Source organism: Coffea arabica, chromosome 2e (assembly GCF_036785885.1).
Source record: "Coffea arabica cultivar ET-39 chromosome 2e, Coffea Arabica ET-39 HiFi, whole genome shotgun sequence".
Taxonomy (NCBI): domain Eukaryota; kingdom Viridiplantae; phylum Streptophyta; class Magnoliopsida; order Gentianales; family Rubiaceae; genus Coffea; species Coffea arabica.
This window is the reverse complement of record NC_092313.1, coordinates 67,409,734-67,425,216: the sequence shown is the minus strand read 5'-3', so window position 1 is coordinate 67,425,216 and position 15,483 is coordinate 67,409,734. Positions and strand designations below refer to the sequence as shown.

The 15,483-nt window shown below is 34.0% G+C and overlaps 1 protein-coding gene and 1 pseudogene across 1 annotated transcript; one reads left to right on the top strand and one right to left on the bottom strand.

Annotated features, from left to right (window-relative positions):
- The first annotated feature begins 4,651 nt into the window (after nucleotides 1-4,651).
- On the top strand, nucleotides 4,652-5,415 carry LOC113729350 (chlorophyll a-b binding protein of LHCII type 1-like; annotated as a pseudogene).
- A 7,520-nt stretch (nucleotides 5,416-12,935) lies between these two features.
- LOC113729349 (uncharacterized) lies at nucleotides 12,936-14,796 on the bottom strand. Its single transcript, XM_027253655.1, has 3 exons — nucleotides 14,559-14,796; nucleotides 14,072-14,148; nucleotides 12,936-13,862 (listed from the first exon to the last, which is right to left on the bottom strand). The coding sequence occupies exons 1-3, from the start codon at nucleotides 14,794-14,796 to the stop codon at nucleotides 12,936-12,938; spliced, it is 1,242 nt and encodes a 413-aa protein (XP_027109456.1).
- Nucleotides 14,797-15,483: the final 687 nt, after the last annotated feature.

Sequence of the window (15,483 nt, the reverse complement as noted above, 5' to 3'; positions counted from 1 at the left end):
TAACCTAGTGGAAGTTCAGATCTTAAAGGACCAAAACAGTAACTTCAATTTTTGCCCTTCTCATTCATCACACTTTGTCCTCTAGAACTAGGAAAAAAAAAATCTAACTTTGCTCTCCTCAACAGAAAAATATACATTTTACTTTCGTAATAAAATATTAGTATATAAGTTATAGGGATTAATTTCCCATACCGCCCCTGAGGTTTAGCTTAATTATAGATACCTTCCCTTAAGTTTAAATAATTACACTTAGCTCCCCTTTGTGACATTTTGAGTAGGGATGGCAATGGGGGCGGGTGACCGCGGGCACTCGCCCCGCGGGGGGCTAATGGGGTGGGGGGAATTTTTTCCCCCCCGTTTAGAAACGGCACTCCCCCGCCCCGCCACCCGCTTTAAAAAAATAAATATATAAAATATATATATGTATATAATTATATATATAATATATAATTTAATTAGTTACAAACTTATGATAATGATATTATTAGTTATATATATTATATGATATCTATTAGTATATATAATATAATTGATATTATTAATTATACTAATAATTATATATGTGTACTAACACAAATTATTAATTGATTATACTAAATTTACTAATACATTTATACTAAATCCCTAATTACACTTAATACAATAACATTTTTTTCTTAAAAAAAGCACAAAGCACAATAATGAATTAGTGATTGTATTTGTGCCAAAAGTGAAAACTTGACTACTTTAGTTATATTTATTTCATCAAGTTGGATTATATTCAAATAATTTTTGTTTGATTGTTTTTATAAGTTTCAATTGTAAAATTACAATGAATAATAATTTGATGATGTGTTGATATTTTAGTACTTGATTATTTGCTAAAATTTAACCATAATAAAATTATATAACAAATTTTTATTAGCCCCGCGGGGACACCGCGGGGGAAGCGGGGCGGGGCGGCGACGGGGCGGGGGGAGCGGGGGATGGGTGATGGAGCGGGGGCGGGGGGAGTTTGTAGGCAGCGGGGCGGGGGATGGAGGAGGGGTCCCCCGCCCCAACCCCGCCCCGTTGCCATCCCTAATTTTGAGTAACAATAAAACCTATTTTGATGAAGTAGGGGAAAAAATTAGTTGATCCCAAAATACCCCTTTTCGTAGCAAAATTTAAAAAACTTAAGAACAAATATTAAAATCATTTAATTGGTATTAAAATCTCAAATCCCTCTTCGTATCTTCTTTTCAAGTGTTAACCTTTCTTTTGCTAAAGTTCGACAACCACGAATCGCCACCATACTTTATCTTGACTCCATTTGGATTAATTGTTTTCTTTGAGATTATTTCTCAAAAAATTTACTGTAATTGTATATATGAAAAACTTTACTGTAGATGTTATTAGAAGTGTTTTTGGCGTATTTTAGGGATTTTTTTGAACGTATTTTTGGGTATCTTTAGAATTTATGAATTTTTGAGATTTTTTAAAGAATTTTATGCCACCCACGCCACCACCCTCTTCCTCCTCCTCCCTTCACTCTCTCCCTCTTTCCTTGATGCTTTATGACATAGAATAATCAGGGAATCTGCTGAAGATAATAAGGAAACTTTATTAACCATAGATGCTTTATCACTATTACTGTAATGAGACATGTCAAGGGTGAAACTATTAAACGGAACTTAAAAGCAAATTCTTTAAAATCTCTACCAACTACTGATAACTTAAAAGGAAATTAACTAGGACTATTGCCACTAATATTGGAATTAACTATAGTATCACTTTTTCAGCCCCATTATCAGGTTCGCCAAATGCTTCTGGAGTAAACTCAACGTCAATTTTCAGCAAAATCTAAATCTGATTCTGGATCTGAATCTGTGACCGAATCAGATTCATGTGCTCTTCGGGCAGAACGTGAGAGAAGACTTCCATCAGGGCCTACTGAATTTGGTTGATTTACGTTGCGTATAGAGAACTGGAATGCAAGAGGAAGATCGTCAGAATCATAATCTTTATATTTTGAAACTAACTCGTCAAGACGGCTTCTTTTAGGAATATTGCCACTGACCCTCGTGCCCGTAACATGTCTTTTCCTGCTATTCTGTCTAAGTGGATGAATTAACTCGTCGAGACGGCTTCTTTTAGAACTATTGCCACTAACCTTCATGCCTGTAACATCGCTTGGTTCAGGATTTGTCAAATCAGGTGCTCCACTTTCAGAACTATTGCCACTAAGCTTCACGCCGGTAACAACTCTTGGTTCAGAATTTGTCAAATCAGGTTTCTTGGAACACTGTTCCTTCGATTTTGGAATTGAATCAAGCACCCTCATTTTCTTCTTCAAATCACGCTCCTTCCTCAAATTCAAACTCTTCTCTCTGGCTTCAAGTTCATGCTCTTTGGCTACAAGCTCCTCTTGCTCTAAACAGAAAACCCTTTTCCTGGCTTCCAGTTCATTCTCTTTCGCAACATGCTCTTCCTCCTTTAATCCGAAAACTCTTTCCTTAACTTCAATTTCCTTCGTAAGTCTCTCCAATATTCCCTCTCTGGACTTGATCTCTTCCGTAATTGACTCCAGCTCTCTATAAAGTTCATCTAATTGCTTTAGTTTGCCACGGATCTCCTCTAAGCTTTCATCAATGGATTTCCGGGTGGCCTCTAATTCTTTCCTCTCCGTTTCCATCTTAACTCTAATAATACAGGATCGAGAGAGAAGAAAATAAATAAACACAACTGACAAATTCACTCACACCACAATAAAGCTCCCCTAACAAGTAGCCTATTTATAAACTAACGTACAAGTAATTACCTAATACAATACCTATTCCTATATAAGCTACAATGCTTGGAGGACAAGAAACTAACTTACAAGTAATTACCTAAAACAAAACCTATTCCTATAATTAAATGGAAATTTGTGACTGCAACAAAGTTACTAAGTAATTAAATGGAAACTGCTAAACTTGTGTTAGTTTTGGCAACATCAAATATACCTCGTATCAGCCTCTCTGCCTGCTGCAATTTCTCTATTCTACATCCTCTTGAATCAATTGGTTCCTTATTCTTGCCTCCCAATTTTTTTTTTTTTAGATTTTTTCATAAACAGATTAGATTCTTTCTCCTCCTCCTCAACGCGCTTGAGACACTCCTCTAATGACCGTCGGAGCACGTTGAGTTTTTATGAACTTTCTCTGACCGATTCTTGAACCGTTTCCAACTCCTCCCGGAACCTCATGCATGATACATCTTCGAATCAATTCACAAATTTTGGGACTGTATCCCACTTCTCTTCTCTGGGCTTTTAGTTGAAGTACCTTAGGAAAGAAAACCTGCATCAAACAAACATTTTTTACATGATAAGATAAATGAATGTCCCATCCACTTTTTGGGAAGATGAAAAGAAGGCTGGAAATCGCGGGATAGCTTTCAGGACTTTTCACTAGGGAATGAGAAATTGTTAAATCATAACTACCAGTGACTGCACAATAGTCAATTAGGCTCGTCAGATGGGTTGGGTTTATTCTGGCTCAAATCTACGAATAATCAAAATTTTCATGGTTTATATCCAAATATATAGAATTATGAGCCTAATTTGGTATAATACATGCATGAACTCACATATTTTAACTATTAATTAATATATCGGGTGTAAATGTGTTTTATAATGTTTTATAACATAAAAGATATTGTTTTCAAATTAGTTTGAAACTTCTAACATATGAGTATTTGTTTTGTGGAAACAACTTGCAATGAGCAATTTCAATAAGCATAATTCAAATTTCAGAGTAGCGTAAACCTAATTTTGCAAGAAAATAAGAAAAATGTGGAGGAATTTGACTGCACGCAAGGTTACATGTTAAATATAGATAAAATTTTGGAACAAAAACTTTATATTTTTTGTTTTTAGTTCATACATGCAATATTCTTCAATATTGATTTTGCTATTCGAATTAATAGTAGATTCTTAGTATCTTTGTATTCCATTGTTTTCTTGTTTTTAACATATCATAATGTAATCTTCAATCTTTGAATTGCACATAAAGTGTCCCATAGAATTCATTAGGGTTTGGATCTGAATCTTCTTTTTGAATCCTATTAAGGTATAGATTTGGATTTAGAATAATGCAAGAAATCTATATAGGGATAATTTCACGAATCTCCCCTATGGTTTCTAACAATTTCAGCAACCTCCCTTGAAGTTTGAAAAATTACACTTACTTCCCTTAATGTCATGAAAATACTATAATAAACTTGATAACTCTGCAAATCCCAAGTGACAAGTAGGTATAATGGAAAAAGAAAACGGTATTTGACAAATATTTCTTTATCTAAAAACTCTAATCTCATCTCACCTAGTACATTATATTTAATTCCTAAGTCATTTAAATGGACTTCTTACTTAGTTTTATAAATAGCCTACTAGTAAGGATGCATTTGTTAAAAATAGTTTCTTCACAACTTACTGAGCAAAAGGGGGGAAAAAGAAGTCCAAACATTAAAAACTGATGCCTTGAAATATTACCTAAATTTTGTTGTAAAGAACTACCTTAAAATTGTGGGTAAAATACAAGGAACGTCCTTGTGGTTTCACGAAAAGACACCTTACCCCCTATCATTTAGAAACCTCCACATAAACACCCTAAACTTCATAACTAAAGTGGAAATTAACCTGTAACCGAGCATGCAACCTAGTGACGATGAGTATGCGAGGTTCCTTTGAAAAGACCTTGAGTTTCATTCCCAAGCTACCCTTCAGTTGCTATATTGAAGTGACATATTAGGGCATAAGACATTTGAAGCCATCAAAGAGTGAAAGAAAAAAGGGAGAAGAATTAAGAGAAAAAAATGTAGGACGATTGACGAATCTTAGGGAGAATCTAAAGTCGCCATGTCCACTTCTACAAATTTTGGAGGAGGTTTGACAAATCAGAAGTTATTCATTCAAGATGGGCTATGCTTGGAGCACTTGGTTGTGTTTTTCCTGAGCTTTTATCAAGAAATGGTGTCAAGTTTGGAGAAACAGTTTGGTTCAAAGCTGGTTCACAAATTTTCAGTGAAGGTGGGTTTTGATTATTTAGGTAACCCAAGCTTAATTCATGCACAGAGTATTTTAGCCATCTAGGCTTCACAAGTCGTCTTAATAAGGGCTGTGGAGGGCTATAGAATTGCCGGAGGACCGCTTGGGGAGGTGACTGATCCTATTTATCCTGGAGGGAGCTTTGGTCCACTTGGATTGGCAGATGATCCTGAGGCTTTTGCTGAGCTTAAAGTCAAGGAAATCAAGAATGGTAGGTTGACTATGTTTTCCATGTTTGGTTTCTTTGTTCAAGCTATTGTAACTGGAAAAGGACCTTTGGAGAACTTAGCTGATCACCTTGCTGATCCAGTGAACAACAATGCCTGGGCATATGCAACAAACTTTGTCCCTGGCAAATAATTTGGTGGTTCTTATACTGTGATTTGTTCCAAAGCATTTGTGTGATTGGATTGTTACGAAATTGTTGATGATTTAAAGATGTAAGTGATGGACTTTATGCATATAAAATGTCATTCTTTCTTAAAATAATTTTCAAAATATTGTTTCCTCCGAGAAAATGAGATCAAAGATCATATAGTGGTTGAAAGTTGATGTCTACAATATAAAGTTAGACGAGGGTTAGACGAGGGTATTCGACCTACTGTCGGTAACTCAGCCGGTTCAGAAGGTAATTTCCACTTTAGTTATGAAATTTAGAGTGTTTATGTGGAGGTTTTTAAACAATAGGGGGGTAAGGTGTCTTTTCGCGAAACCACAAGGAGGTTCCTTGTATTTTACCCAAAATTTTTTACTTAACAAGAAATGTTGATATTTGATTTCTTTTGTCATTTAATTTGTTTTGCAAATCAAATAAGGATAATATAGGATATTCATTATGACTTTTTGTACCTACATCACCATTTGTTACCAACACATACTTTCTAGGGAAGGTTTCTATAATTTTTCAAGCCTCTAAAAAGATGGCTGCAATTGTTACAAACCTGAGGGCAAGTTTCTAAAATTATCCCATATATGTTAGGGTCTACTTGATCCAATAGAGATCTTGCCTATTAACATGCTTATTGTTAAAGGGCGTTATTCTTGTGAAGCCCAAACTGATTATTATGCAAAAGTGTGGCTCACCTAGTTAGGCTTTCAAATAGGTTGCAACACTAGATAAATTGTTTAGAGCTTACATATGGTTAAATCATATAACTTTGGTGACATAAGCTTTGCACAAGGGTCAAATTGAATTGAGTTTTGGCCTAATCAAATTTAAACTTGACTTAATTTTTTACTAGGCTCAAACTTAAAATTCGAACTTTATCAAGCTCATAGTTTAAAACTTGAGTTCATTCTCGCATTCAAATTCCAGCTTAGTCAAGATCGATTTTGAACATAATCTAGCTCACATTAAAATGAAAAAATATTTTAATATTTTTAAAATGGATAAAATAGATATTTCTCTCTAATAAAATATAAAAATAGATGAAAAATGGTACAAATGCATGTATATCGTTTGACTGAACCAGCGACCTAGATGAATAATTATTGTCTTGAACTTGACCCAAAGGCTTGCTCAAATTGCTCGAATTTGACTCGATCTCATATTGACCGAGTTTGAGCCAATTGTTGATTGAGCCAAGCTTGCGAGTGCCCGTTAGATAACTCAGATCATTTTGCAACCTAGATAGTCTATTTATTTGTAATTTCGGTCACTCTAACCGTATATAGGTTCAACAAAATTACTTTCCATATTCTAATCCTATTCAACCAGTTAACCCATGAATTATAACACATAGGATATGGTTGATCATATAGGATAACGGAACTCTTTTGTACTTGGAGAAAAAAAAAACAAAATTATGTTGATAAAGAAAACAGTATAACATGTATCCAAATTATATAAGAGTCCTACAATAAAAAACTCTTGAAATTGATAAACAATATACATGATTAAATCATTACAGGCTCTATACGCATTAAGTAATTAAAATACTGAATATTTTTTTTCTCTTATTTACTTCTTAGAAACTATCAAATTATTTTTCAATAACAATAGTAGGTTGCGGACCACAACGAAACATGAAAGCTCTAACTTTTTATAAAAAAGTAAAGTAAATAATTGTTGGGAGAAAAACTTTTGAGAGAGCTCATCAAATAACTCAATATGTAAGTCAAGAACCCAATATTGACCCAAAAATTTAAATTGCTAGGTCTTGATCCCTAACTTACATATTAACTGCTCTTTTTTATCTCTCGAACCAATTTAAGATACTATTCTTTACTCATGACTTATATTGGACTTATTGGTAGGCTCTCATGAAAGTTTTTCTCCCCAACAAATAGTATCAAAGTTTTTGGTTACAAGATTGGACTTCTGATGGGCAAGTGAATTTTTCTAAAAGTTGGATCGATGAAAATTCTTTTCTTGGTGGTGGACTGAAATGCCAAGAAGTTTGGCTATTGTCGGATCAAGTGTGCCATGGATTTAACAAGAAGTCCGGTTGGTGTTAAACCAAGGAGTCAAGAGGCGGGGATCCGAAACCCAGTTTGGATGTTGAAAAAGAGTGGGTCTATGATTGGGAGAAGAGGTAACTTTAAGTATTAAGGTGAGTTTGCATTGAGTACTAAAGTGGATTCAAAAAAGAGTTTGTAAACTTAGATTCAATGCGAGGGATTATTCATGAAGGGGGAGATTTTAGGTTCATGAATAAAAAATAGTGTCCCACATTAATTCGAAAAATGAAAAATGAACGGTTAATTATATAAGTAAGGGTTTGAGATTTAACAGTTTAAGTTTTTGGGTTAAAGTAAAGGTTTCCGACTTACATATTAGTCTCTTTGATGGACTCTTTCGAAAGTTTATCTCCCTAACAGCAATCACAGATTTTATGAGTAAGGAAAAGAATTTTGGATAAGAGACAAAGAAACAAGAGTAATAGAGTGAATGGAGTTAGTGGTGATGAAAGGTAAGAGAGAATTAGGCTCAACTGGTTAAATTCATTAGTCATGAAGAAAATACAAACGTTCTCCGCAACAATAATCACAGGTTTTATGAGTAAGGAAAAAGAATTTTGGATAAGAGACAAAGAAACAAGAGTAGTAGAGCGAATGGAGTTAGTGGTGATGAAAGGTAAGAGAGAATTAGGTTCCGTTTGATAAAACTGAATTTGAATTTTGAAGTCTGAATTCTGAAATCTGAATACTGAAACAATTAATTTGCTAAATTTTAAGCACTGAAAAGAAATATATGAATTTCTGAATTTTAATGCTAAATCTATTTATACTGTTTGATAAACATTTATAACTGAATGCTTAATAAGTTAAATTTGATAATTTTGCCCTTATATCTTTTCATCCAAAAAATAAATAGAACCTATGATTTAATTATCTAAAAATGTTAGGTATGAAAATGACAATATTTATTTTTAAATCAAATTAATATATTTATATTATATGAGGAGTATAGAGAAGAAGTGAAAGTCATTCAAAAGCGAAAAAAGAGAAATAGAAAATCATTAGATAGAGAATATTATGTTGTTTAATTATATAAGAATTTTGAACATAATTAATAAAAAATGATAGATTTGGTAGATAAGATAAGGTAGTTGAAGTAATTCTATTGATTCTTATCAGAATTAAGCATTCAGTTAGGATTTTTATGCTGAAAAAAATACACACAAGTTCAGCACTACTTAATAAGTTCAGCAAATGGATTTTCATTTATCAAACACTCAAAACATTTGAGTGTCTAAAAAAGTTCAGATTCAGCACTTTTTATGTTATCAAACAGACCTTTAGGCGCAATTGGTTAAATGCATTAGTCCTAAAGAAAATACAAACCATTTCCATTATCTTGATGGCAGTTTTTCAAGTTTTTCTTGAACACTCCTAGCTTTTTTTCTTTTTTTTTTTGAAGCATTGAACACTCCTAGCTAGCCTTAGGTGATATTCATTGTTTTTCAAAACATTTTAATAATTTATCTACAAGCAATGAACAATTATTTTAGCCACGTGCATGAATGTTTACTTGAAACTAAATAGTTCTCCATGAACTAAATGAGTGACCGAATCTGATGCTTTGAACCAACAAAATAACAAAAATGATGAACTATAGCTCTATTTTTAATGGCATCTTTAGTTAAAAAGATAGTCGAGTTGGGTAAATTGTTACATTGGAAGTATATTCGTGTCTGTATCACCTAATAAGCATTTGTATGCAATATAGTTCAAATATTTTTGCGAATTTCACAGTGAGAATGTTCGCGTCAAACTTGAGTAGTCAATAATGAGTGACTCCGGCTGGTCTAGGTGGGTTTTTATTGGGTAATATGTATAATTAAGTCAACCCATTTAATAAATGGTTCAAAATGAATCAACCCTTTATAATCATTGAAAAAATGGATATGGATTTATTCAATTACCCATGTACGATTCACTTGAAATCTTACTTACGTTTTTTTTTTGCGTGTTGTTTAACAAGAAACAACGACATTTTATTGTTGTTAGATTGATAAGAAATTTAAATTTATTTGCTTAATACTCACTAAAATTTGAGTTTAAATATATAATTATTTTTTAAATGGGTATAAATGGATGAATTGAATCAATTCACTACCCATCAATTAAATGGGTTTAATTGAATACCCACTTAAACCTATTCAAAATTTATTACATACCCAAATCCACTTATTAGGGGATCAACTTGAACGGATCAACATAATTGACTTGTGGTTAATACCTCTGAACTATAATAAGCATTATTCATGCCACAAGTATTTAGCTATCTACCAAAATAAACCCTTGAGACATGAAACTTGTAAAAGACGTAGGTGCACACTTTTTTTTTTAACCACCCAATCTCATCCCTCCTTTCCAAAAGTCATCCATTAACCCAAAAGTCATGAATAAACAATTTTTAAAATGAAAAAACAATAAATAATTTTTTATTGGGTAATATGTATAATTAAGTCAACACATTTAATAAATGGTTCAAAATGAATCAACCCTTTATAATCATTCAAAAAATGGATATGGATTTATTCAATTACCCATGTATGATTCACTTGAAATCTTACTTACGTTTTTTTTTTTTTGCGTGTTGTTTAACAAGAAATGACGACTTTTTATTGTTGTTAGATTAATAAGAAATTCAAATTTATTTGCTTAATACTCACTAAAATTTGAGTTTAAATATATAATTATTTTTAAATGAGTATAAATGGATGAGTTGAATCAATTCACTACCCATCAATTAAATGGGTTTAATTGAATACCCATTTAAACCTATTCAAAATTTATTACATATCCAATCCACTTATTAGAGGATCAATTTGAACGGATCAACATAATTGACTTGTGGTTGATACCTCTGAACTATAATAAGCATTATTCATGCCACAAGTATTTAGCTATATACCAAAATAAACCCTTGAGACATGAAACTTGTAAAAGACGTACGTGCACACTTTTTTTTTTAACCACCCAATCCCATCCTTCCCTTCCAAAAGTCATCCATTAACCCAAAAGTCATGAATAAACAATTTTTAAAATGAAAAAACCTTATTATTTATTTAACCATTTAAACTTTTAAAACACTTGTAAACAGTCAATTATTTTAGTTTTTAATAAATTTCCTATTCAACTCACCAAAGTGATAGATATGTGACCATTTTTTCAAATTTTCCATTAGATTTATGCTTTTCCATTTATTTTACTATTATGTATGTGAATTTAAAAAAATTTTATAGTTTCGCATTCATGAATTTCTCATGTTGATATATTGTCAATTTGGATGTTTTGGCCAGCCCTCTTGCAAGTCTGCTTATGAAACAAAAACTCGAAAATCCTTTTTCATTATTCATACAATCTCTGCTCTTTATTGAGTGTTAAATTAAAGGGAAAATTGCAGAAACCTCTCCTGAAACTACTAACACTTGCACTGACCTCCCCTCTAAGTTCAGAAATGGCATACAGCACCCCTGAACAGGAACAATATGTTGCAGAATCAGTCCAGGTAGCTTGATGTCCTATTAAAAAATTATTTGTAGAAGTGAGATAAGAAATTTCTTCCAAATTTGCCCTGATCTTGTTTGACAAGTAGTATTAACAAGGGAGGGACATAGACATTAATCATCAAGTAAGTTCAGGGGGTATAAATGCAACATCATGCTTCTAGATGCAGACCTGCAACAACTTCATTTGCTAAGAAACCAACGGCTACTTATCGGCTAAATGTTCAGTTCCTTGCACTAGCTTATAAACGATGGTCAGTCATGCATGAATACCAGGATTACTACAAAATAATGAGCAGCAATTTTCCAACTCAAAACATAGCTTGCTTGATACTCAGTTTGGTAGCTTCAAGTCATATTGCAGTCCCTAGAGAATGGCTTCTTCTAGCCACAGGAGAGCATCATGGAACTCCCCAACATCCTTCACAATACAAAACAAATATTACTAGTGCAATCGAAAGGCAACACTGAAAATTTCTGAGACTGAAAACAACCCCAACAAGTTATATTTTTTTGTGCAAAATGCAAGTACTTCCAGTGGTATGAGGGTCCTGAAGAAGAAGAGGTTAACAGTAGAAATTATGACACCAATTCAGTGCTGCAATCTCAACAACAACTACAAAGGTCTACGGCAATGCAAAGGGAAATGCCAATTGTTCTGACAAGTGCAGCGGCTATAAATGTAGCAATCAACATACTTGTTGTTGTTTATGTTTTCATCCATATTGTGAAGTCAATAGGCTGATGCTATCTAGAAATGTACATTAGCGAATATGAAGATGGAGCTGCAGTTCGAATTGAGGTTGTAAGACACAGGAGAGGAACAAGTTATTCATCATGTATGCAGCAGCATTTGTAGTTTACATTATAAATGCAAGCAGTTAAGTTTATATCTATTGTCATCAGTACAAAATCCACTTCAGCCAACAATACAAAACAAAACAGTCACGAATCATACTTGCATTACAAGACTAATCCATTAATACAACAAGTCTGATCAGAATTGTGATTGAATTACTACAAAAGGGCATCACAACATTCCATTAATACAAAAGCATGACTGAGCAATCCATTTCAGTTCAAAACAACATCTGCTGCATTAAAGGACTTAGAACAGATGGTGAGGATTGCAAAGACATGAGATGCAGAAACATATAAATCTGTAACAGTAGAGTACAAAATATTCTCTTATGTACCTAATTAATGGCATACTACTGAGTTGATACTTTTAGCAGTAAGCATTCACCTCCCAAAACTACAGAGTATGCATCAGAATTGCATACTGAAACTGCTGTTGTTGCTAACATTTGTTGAGTGCAGTGTTGTAGCTGCATTCATTGATTCAAATGCAGCTGTAGCAACTTGACATGTAGCAATTTGCTGAGTAGTATTTGAGTGATCTGAGTTTTTCTCCTGCTGCTCCCTCTAGCAGATACTCCAGTATTGCTTAAAGGCCTTCCTCTCTGCACAATCACAGAGATTGAACATTACACTCAAGCATTTTATTGAAACATGTATAAAATGCAGTCATTCAAATGAACCTTTTTCTTTGAAGTGGTTACTGTGCTCTGAATCTGCACATGCACATTCACAGTTGCAGGTTGACTTGAAAGAGAAGGATTGCTTCCTTAGCTTGAGTGTACAACTGGAACATTGCCAGAGACATGATCCTAATAGTAAACATCGACAAGGCTAAGGCTGTAAATGTTACAATCAGAAGCTTAAATAAAAAAAAAAATCTTACCCAAAGAGTTGCTCCTGATAGGCCTGTGTTTGCAGTCCCTCTTCCTGGTTTGGCTCTTCTATAGCTTTGTTGTTAAGCAATAAGCTAACATTAAGTAATGAATTAAGTATAAAATAATCAGATTCAGTAGCAAATTCAGCACATATAACACCTGTTGGTCAGGAGTTCTGTTGCCATTTTTCTTATTCTAGACAGGTGCTACTTGGCATGACCTCTTGTTATGACTAAAAGAGTCACAGTTTCCACACTTGAACCTGCTCCATCTTTTTGGTTGTGATGTAGACTGTCCTTCATCATGTTCCCTTCTCCTTTTCATCTTTGGTCTACCTGGAGCTCTCCTTAATAGAGGAGCCAAGACTATTGCAGGGGTAACATGTGGCATAGGTGACCACATTTTCTCATCAGGAATTGGATGAATCATACTTGCATATGTCTTTAAGTACATATCTCTTGAGAACCAATGCTCACAGTAGGATTCCAACTTTTGTCTCTTGTAGATAATCTCCAATGCAGCATATTTACAAGGAAGTCCTGAAATTTGAAATGCTCCACAATCATAACTTTTAGCTGGTAAATTGACTATGTAAAACCTATTCATATCCCCCACTTCAAATACGTCATCAAAAGCCATAGTGAGTTCACATTGTCTTGATACTTGTCCTATTCTTTGTAGTTTATCAACCATCTTTGGTGTAATGGCAGTGGTGAGCATGTACCCTTTCTGATATCGCTTATGCATTTTCTTCATGAACTTCTTCCTCAGCCTATCAACTAGTGTCAAGATAGGTTTCCCTCTTAGCTCACCTATCCATGCATTGAAGGACTCAGTGCAGTTATTTGTAATATGATCACATTTTAGTCTAGTATTAAAGGTATATCTGCACCAAGTTGTTTTGGAAATTTTGTCCAAATATTTCCATGCTTCTATGTTTAACTCCTTTATGCTGGCCATGGTTTCATTATGTCCTGTAACATCAAAGCTTTTTGTTGCTCTCCAGAACAAGTTACTAAGCAGAATATCAGAAAATTGAGCTTTAAAATTGCTACAGATATGCCTACAACAATGCCTTCCACTCGCAACAGGCACTATCTCTTCATAAGCTATATTCAAGCCCTGAAGTGAAAACCAAAACATGCAAATAAGTTACACTGATGCCTAATAGAATCAGAATTAAGTACAAAACTATTCCAGAATCTGCAACTGTTGCATACCTTTTGCTTGTCACTCATGAAAGTTAGAGGACCATTTTCTCTAAATGGCCCAAAAAACTCCTCAAAGTAATGAAAAAATCAACTCCATGTTTCTTTATTTTTAGCTTCAACCACAGCAAATGCAATAGGAAAAATGCTATTGTTAGCATCTAAAGTGGCTGCTGTGAGAAACACACCACCAAAGGGACCTTTTAAAAAACATCCATCAAAACCAACAAAAGGTCTACAGCCTTCAACAAATCCACTTCTTTGAGCTTTGAAACTAATAAACATTCTTAGAAATCTAGGTTCAACAAGAAGAGTAGGCCTATCATAATGTATTTTGCAGATACTTTGTAGATTGTATTTCTTGATGAGTTCTGCATACTTTGGCAATTTGGTTTATGATTCACTGTGATTGCCTTCAATCTCATTTCTTGCTTTAGTTAGTGCTCTATACATCTGCCATTTGCTTGGATGCACACCATATTGAATCATTTCTACTTCTACCCCTTTGGTAGACATGTTAGGGTGAATTCTCATGACTGAAACTAGTTTTTGGCAATCCAATCAGCTGTAGCTTCTGTGTTCTTCTTATCCATCACACATGTGTGTTCACCTTGATAAGTTTTAATCATAAAGGTTATGGAATCTGCAACTGGTGATGCATGAATTCTCCATTTGCATCCTTCAACACCACAAATAGCAATGACTTTGCTCTTCTCATTCTTCAGTCTCATAATTGGAAATCCTTTCTGAATTACATAGTCCTTTAAAACTGCTCTAAATGCATCGATATTAGTAAACAGTAGACCTTTCTTAAACACTATATCTGCTTTTGGGTTGTACGTCCACATTTTTTATTTCAAAGCTTGCTGAACAGGGTCAGTTTCTTCTTCATTTTCAGAATCAGGAACTATATCGCCCTCCTCATTGTCATCAAAATCAGAAAAGGACATGTCAATTTGATCACTACCTGCCACAGAGGCACTATCAACATCTATGTCCTTCTCATTGTCACTATCCATGCTGTGCAGCCAGCTTGAATCAGAGCTAGAATCACTACATTCACCCTCAGAATCATCAATGGCAACAACAGATACATTGTCCTTTCCTTTTTCTCCTAAGTTCAAATCAGTGTTATGACCATTTTCATTCATCTGATTGGTTTTATCAGATGGAATAACATCCATATCCAGCACATGCACATTAATCACCATAACTGACTTATGCATTGAGAACATTTCACTAACACTATCATCATCTGTAATATCAAACATGCGATCTGTCTTAGGAATCTGGCACCTCATGTGTATTAACTTATTCAGATGCCCAGGGACTTCACTGAACACCTTCTTAGCAACATCAAACAACAAATTAATGAAACAGTAACCAATTGGATCGACATTTGGAATTCTCACTTGTTTCTCCTCATAGTGGACAGCTATGTCATAAGCAGGAAGAAGATCCATCCTAAGTTTCAAAAGTAACAGTTACTGAGCAAAGAGGAAATCACAACAACAGACAATTGTATCTAGTTTGGA

Excerpts from the sequence above, each read along its gene's own strand:
- LOC113729349 (XM_027253655.1), bottom strand. The coding sequence starts at position 14,796 with ATGTGGACGTACAACCCAAAAGCAGATATAGTGTTTAAGAAAGGTCTA. Across the intron at positions 14,149-14,558 it reads TATGATTAAAACTTATCAAG|GTCCCTTTGGTGGTGTGTTT; the intron begins GTGAACACACAT and ends GTTTTTTAAAAG. Across the intron at positions 13,863-14,071 it reads TTCCTATTGCATTTGCTGTG|GGCTTGAATATAGCTTATGA; the intron begins GTTGAAGCTAAA and ends TTTTCACTTCAG.